A 6,633-nucleotide genomic window follows, 5' to 3' on the forward strand; every position below is an offset into this window, starting at 1 on the left:
GCTTGTGTTCCTGCTCTCGCTATCTCTCTCTCTGTCAAATAAATAAATAAAATCTTAAAAAATAAAAAAAGATTCTGGAGCCTAGGGAGTTATATATTTGTTTGTTTGTTTTCATTCTTTTTTTTTTTTTAACGATTTTATTTATTTATTCATGAGAGACAGAGAGAGAGAGAGGCAGAGGGAGAAGTAGGCTCCGAAGGAGCAGGGAGCCCGATGCGGAACTCGATCCCAGGACCCTGAGATCATGACCCGAGCCGAAGGCAGACGCTCAACCATCTGAGCCACCCAGGCGCCCTGTTTGTTTTCATTCTTACTTCCCTGAAGCAAGAGACTTTGTATAGCCTTCAGTGCAAAGACTTCAGACCAATTCTTTGTATTACACGTGGTTGCCTCTTGGCTATATAAATTCTGAGTGCAAATCATTGAACTCTTTAATGAAGTATTGTAGAGAATAAATCATAATGGGTAAAAAAAGTGAAATATGGTGCTTCTTTATCATAATTTGCTAGAAGTTTTGCAATGTTGGTTTTGATTTCTTCTTTGACATGTGACATTGTAAGAGAGATTTATAATACATAACTATTATAAATTAGTATCATTAACTATAAGCATTAGGGTCTTTCTGTCTCCTGGCTTTGTTATTTTTCATTGTATTGCTTTATAATGAGAGACTGGTGTCTGTCCTATTTCTCTCTTTTCTTCTGGAATGTTCTAAAACGTTCTCTAAGCCATGATATATAGCTATTATAGTAAATGTCCCGAGAGCAATTGAAAGGGTGGCACCTTCTCTGTCTTCCTGTTGTAGAATTTGAAATTTGTTGTTTCCAGCTCCCAAAGTCCTTGCCTCCCATCAGCTTTCACTTTATGAATGTTGGGGTCTATTATTTGGTACATAGAAGCTCTTTATGGTATTCACTTCAGATGTCTCCAACTTTCATGCCAGATGGTGTGTGTGTGTGTTGGTTTTTTGTGGTCTTTGTGGTTTTGCGGGGATTCTGAAAGATTAGTGGGAACTCCAAGTCCAACATTATAAACCACAGGTCCTCCCCCACCCCATCAGATGTTGCAAATATTTCCTTCGAGTATATCATCTGATAATCTGATAAACACTAACCATCATTGGACAAGAGAAACCCTCAGTTTTGATGTAGTAAAGTTCATTCATCTGGGGACCAAAATTCATCCCCAGCCCACGGTCATGAAGAAATCTCTTACTATTTTTGCTGTTAATATTTTTTAAATTTATTTATTTTAAGTAATCTCTATATCCAAAGTGGGGCTCAAACTCACAACTCCAAGATCAAGAGTCACATGCTCTTCTTGACCAGACCCCTTTATCTGTTAATGTGCTATTTTTCTCATCACATGCGTGAACCCTACTGCAGAGTTTCTCGATCTTGACACTGGACATCTGGGGCTGGATAATTCTTTGTTGTGGACAGCTGTCCTCTCTGCACATCATAGGATGTTTGGCACCTTCTCTAAAGTGCCAGAAGCACCCCACAAGTTGTGATGACAAAAATATCTCCAGACATTGCCAAATGTAATCTGGGGTACAAAATCACCCCAGCTGAGAACCATTCATCTATTTGGATGTTATTGTTTTACATGGTGTGAGATAAGGATCCAGTACTTTTTCTCAATATGATGTATCAGTTTTACTAATACTAAATCGTTCTTCTGCTCAAACTTATTCACCATTCCACTGCTATTACATGCTAACTTCCTATATGTGTGTGCATCTGTGATTGTATTTGGTAGACACTGACTACATACCAAACTCCTTTCCTCTTCCTGGGCACAGAGCCCCCTTGCATCCAAACGGGGCAGATGTGAAGAGTGTCACTTCCAGGTCTGAACAGCAGAGAGCAGGTGTATCTTCATGACCTTCTCTTCTCTCTCCCTCCCCCTTCCACAAGATATCTTGTCAGAGTATGAATCTGGAGATTGAATGGGCTCACCCAGTTCTTTCTCAGGGTCTCATGTGATCACAGTCAGATGACAGTTGTGGTTGGAACCATTTTGAAGGCGTCTTCCCTCACTTGGTGGGACAAGGCTGGGAGAGGAGCTGGAGTCTGGAACGATCTGGCTGGCTGGCCGGCTGGCTTGCTGGCTGGCTCTCGCCCTCACCAACCCCCTTCTACCCTCTCTTGTCTCTCCATGTGAGCTCTCCCTGTGGCAGCTGTAGGGTAGTGGACCTTTTACGCAATGACTGAAGTGAGTTGTCTCAAGAGAAACCGCAAAGCTGGGTGACCTTTTCTAACCCAGCCTGGGAAGCCCCACAGTGTCCCTTCCACTATGTTCTCTTCATCCCAGCCGCCACAAAGAGGGCATAGAGATGGCTGAATGTCAAATTATTTGTGGACAAGTTTCAAAATCACAAGATATCTGATGCAGCTCCAGATTCCTTATCCCTTGTGTGTGTGTCTGTTTCTCCCTCCGGAAGGTTGCAGGGTCTTCACGGCTTCTCGGGGGGCTCTGGGATTTTATGATCTCCTTCCTTTTTCATTCGATGTGTCTGGCACTTACTGTGCCTTTCAACTCAAAAGCCCCTCTTCTTCAGTCCTGGGAAAATTTATCGCATTATTCATTTGATAATCTTCTTCTTACTATTTTTTTTTTCCTCCCCGCTACTCTCTCCCTCTCTCTGGACCTCCTGGAATAATACAGTTTTTCTTATCTTTCCATGCTTTTATCCTTTTGTTCTATTTTCATATGTATTTTTCAACTTTATCTTGAGATTTTTCATTTCTATCACATTTTTAATTTCCAAGAGCTCCTTCTTTTTCTCTGAATGCTCTTTGTAAGAGCCTCCCTTTCTCATCTCCTGGATGTCATATCTTTTATTATCTCCCTGAAGATAATGATTAAAGCTTATTTGAAGGCTTCTTATGCAGCTTGTGTGGTCTCTATTTTTTCTGAGTTCCTTTTCTTTCCCCCCCGTTTATTATTGTCTCTCTTTTATGTTAGAGATTTCTCTGAACTAGCTGGAAGTTATTTGTTGTCCTTTGATATTTGTCGTGTCAGGAGTGAGCAGGAAAGTTGATGGAAGTTCTGGGTGACAGAGGGGCTCGTAAAGCTCACAGCAGGTTTATCAAACATAGACCCTGTCATTGGGGCCCCCCAGTGTCAGTTTCCACTTCTCCCATAGGACTCCTCCACTCTCCCACCTGGGGTATGAACCTCTCTGCACATGCTCCAGAAGCTGGGCTGGAGGGCTGGGCATGGGGTCTCAAGGTTGAGTGTGGAGACCCTCCCCTGGCCTGCAGGCTACCCAGTCCCACCCACTGAATATGGCCCAGTGAAGAGCCACCAAGTTTATTATGCGACAACAGGTGCCTGAAAACCTGCCCAGTTGGCACTGGGTCGTCCGGGGAAGGGCAAAGCAATGCTAGCCTGCTGAAGGCCATCAGCCCCGACTGTCTGGATTTTTCTGCAGCTGAGTCCTCTGGGCAAGGCATTACAGGCCACCCCCAAGGCCCACTCTTAAACCTTTTTGCTAATGCGAATCCCCCAGTCTTGCCTCTTCCAAGTTCCTGCAATCTCCTGGGGCCTTGGGACCCACTCAGCAGGTCCTGCGGTCACCACGTGCTCTGGGGTGGTGCTGTGTGGAGCACCATCTTGTCTTGTTTTCCGACGCGTGACTCAGACTCGTCCTCTGGTGCCCCATGATCAAGCGTCCAGTCTCCCCCAGGGCTCAAAAATGTGTCAGGAGCTGCTCCCAGAAAGGAGGATGTGTGGGCTCCTGTTCTCTCCCTGCAGGATGTTTCTCCACTTGAGTTTTAATCAAATGCCCGAGGAAGAGGCTTCCCTTGGGTGTGGCTGGGGTCACATGTCTCCGGAAAGATGAGACCCTGAGTACACAACAGACCACGGCCAGACCATGTATGAAGGCAGAACTCTCGCTCACAACCTGCAGCAATCTGCCTAGAAAACTAGCCTCTTCTCTGCACTAGCCAGCCAGGACGCCGGCAGTCATGGGTCACCTTGGTGGGAGGTCAGACTGCTCTTTATAGGAATAATGCAGGCAGCCAGACAGTAAGCCTTGGAACGACCGCCCAGAATGTCCAGGACTTGACTAATAAGTGAGAGCTTCCCTGGTTTTTATTCCTTTTCCTACTTAGGACCAACCAGAAAAAGCCAAATCTGCTCCCCAGAGCAGTGACATAGGACACCCCACTTTCCTGAGCCCACCCACTACTTCCCCAGGCTGGCGGCCTCCAGTCAGGGCACACCTGAAGTCTTCTCTGTCCCTCCAGAAACCCTCCCACTCCTCTGCCTGCCCAGGCTCTGAGGAACACAAGCAGCAGCAGCCAACTCCCTTGCTAACAAGTCTGAGTAAACAGCGCTGCTGACCCCATCTGCGGGTCTTTATTTTCACAGAGGACAGCCAGAACCGGCTATGAGGGGAGAGGCTCCCAGATGAGAGAGGAGGGAGGCGCTGGTGTGGAAGAAGACGGAGGGGACCAGTCTCCATCAGTCCGTGGGGACAGGGCCTTTGGGATTCGGTGGATGAGATGTCCGAGAGGAATTTACTGCCCTAGGAAAGGTGAAAGGAGCAGGCCCGGCCTAGCTCTGAAATCTTCCTGTGCTCGCCCCCCGACCAGTGGCCAAATCACGGGGCCAGGGTCTTCAGGCCAGGCGCTGCCCCCAGAAGCAGCCCCCGTTGTGCCTACAGCCCTGGGATAGGGTTCATCCGTCTGTTGCACCTTCTCCTGGCCTGGAGCCCCATGTCCAGTCACCTCCCTCAGCCGGGGGTCTTCCTCCACTCCCAAATGAGGGAACCGTCTGAGCTGCCCATCGCTGACCACTCTCAGGGTCTGGTCTGGGGGCCAGGGGGGCCTGGTCGGCGCGGGGAGAGTACTCCCACAGCCCTCTCTCTCAACCCCTCCGAGATCACCTTCGGAGGCGGGACGAAGCTGGGAGGGGACCAGATGCCCTTAGCCTGAGAACCAAGGGCGGACCAGACAGGATGGGCCAGATCATGCTGTAGTAATAGCAGCTCTAAACACTGGCACTTAGGGTAAAACCACAAGGTCACTGCTCAACCACACCATGGTCCGCCACACACGAGTGGGGGCTCTGCTCCATGTTGTCCCTGTGCAGGGCGTGGAGACAGCGGGGGACAGTGTCGGGTTCTTGCCCTGGCAGCGGCCGGCACGGAAGTCTGGCCCAGAGGGCCCCTCCCAACTGCAAGGGGAACAGGGAAGGGTCATTCTCCCGGCCCACCGGTGAAGGGTAGGAAAAGGTCTCTCGCAAAGAGGGCTGCACTCAGTTGCCCCAGGCCTCTCTGAGCCAGAGAAGCCTGCTCCAGGCCTCCCTAGGCTCTCGAATGGCAGCATAATCCACGGGGCGTGGGCCTCCGACGCAGCCGGTCTCCTGCGATGGACACCCATGAACAAGCCTCCTACCACTGCAGACAGGCCGCCACCAACCTCCCAGGCTGCGTTGTTTCTCTTTGCCCGACTAACGTGGATGGTGAGAGAAGGCGGTGGGAGAGCCAGCCGGACCGCCCTGTGCCCGAAATGCAGGAGAAAAGCCAGGAGGGCCCCGCCTGAGCAGAAGTGACTGACCCTCTCGCCAACCCAGCCTGGGCTGCCTGGAGCTCCTGAGCTCCTGCTCACACCCCTCCTCCCCCCAGGCCCCTCGGCCCCTCAGCTCCTGGGCTCTCGGTCCCGCGCAGAGGCCCCGTGGCAGGTGGCCTGCTGAAACTAGAAAGCATGTTTATATACGGGAGCCTGTCCTCCCTCTAGACTATGGGCACCCCCAGGGCAGAAATCATACTTTTCTTACTGTCTTTTTATTTTTTCTGTCTCTTTATTCCTACTCCTGGAGTTCACTAAACACAGCCTGGGTTGAGGGCTCTAAGGACAAATTCCAATGTGTTTTAGGATTCCAGCATCCTGGTTGGCTGCCCCGTCCCTCCCCCGAACCTGACTGCTGAGGGTCTGAGAGCCCCTCCCCAAGAAATTTGATGCTCACAGCACTGCTCCTTGCTTAGAAATTTTATTGGTCCTGGGGAAAGGAAGGCAGCCCCCGCTTCCCACGGGGGGCTTCCACAAGCTCTCACTGTTTCCCGTTGCCGTTGATGGGGCGGTTCACGTGCTCGGGGGAGGCCAGGAAGGCCTTGAGCTTGGGCCGGGCGCTGAGGCGCGTCACATAGGCTGAGAGCAGGGGCAAGGAGTCCAGGCAGCTGGGGTCCAGGACCTGGTGAATCAGCAGCAGGTCCAGCAGGTTGTAGTCGGCGAAGGAGATCTGCAGGACAGGGGGCCGGGGACTCAGGGACAGGGAGCCGGAGGTGTTCCCTAAGTCTTGCCTAGTTTTGCTGAGTAATGGGTTTATGAGTCCCCTCTGTACCTGTTTTCCACCTTTAAGAAGAGAATGGTGCAGAAGGGGCAGGACAGGGCCAGATGCTCACCTGGTTGCCCACGATGAAGGCCTGGCCCCCCTCATTCTGGGACAACAGTGTCTCAAAAGGCTTCAGGTACCCTCGTAGTGCCTTCAGGTACTCCTCCTTCCCTGCCTCCTGCCAGAAAGACACCGCCGTGTTACCCTCCTGACCCTCGCACTGCTGCTTGCCCCAGCCCCTACCTCAGCCCGGAGATGCCCCTTCTCTCTGCCCCATTTCAGTGA

General features: G+C 50.7%; 1 protein-coding gene across 1 annotated transcript in view; it reads right to left on the reverse strand.

The window, feature by feature from the left end:
• Window positions 1-5,990: 5,990 nt before the first annotated feature.
• LOC102730785 (glutathione S-transferase P) overlaps window positions 5,991-6,633 on the reverse strand; it is a 3,222-nt gene continuing 2,579 nt past the window's right edge. The window contains exons 6-7 of the mRNA XM_006743604.3: window positions 6,419-6,526; window positions 5,991-6,255 (exon numbers count right to left, since the gene is read on the reverse strand). Coding sequence (XP_006743667.1) covers window positions 6,067-6,255; window positions 6,419-6,526 — 297 coding nt within the window. The 3' untranslated portion in view covers window positions 5,991-6,066. The remainder of the gene's footprint in view (window positions 6,256-6,418; window positions 6,527-6,633) is intronic.

This window comes from Leptonychotes weddellii, chromosome 11, assembly GCF_054177405.1.
Source record: "Leptonychotes weddellii isolate Sample4059 chromosome 11, ASM5417740v2, whole genome shotgun sequence".
Lineage (NCBI taxonomy): Eukaryota > Metazoa > Chordata > Mammalia > Carnivora > Phocidae > Leptonychotes > Leptonychotes weddellii.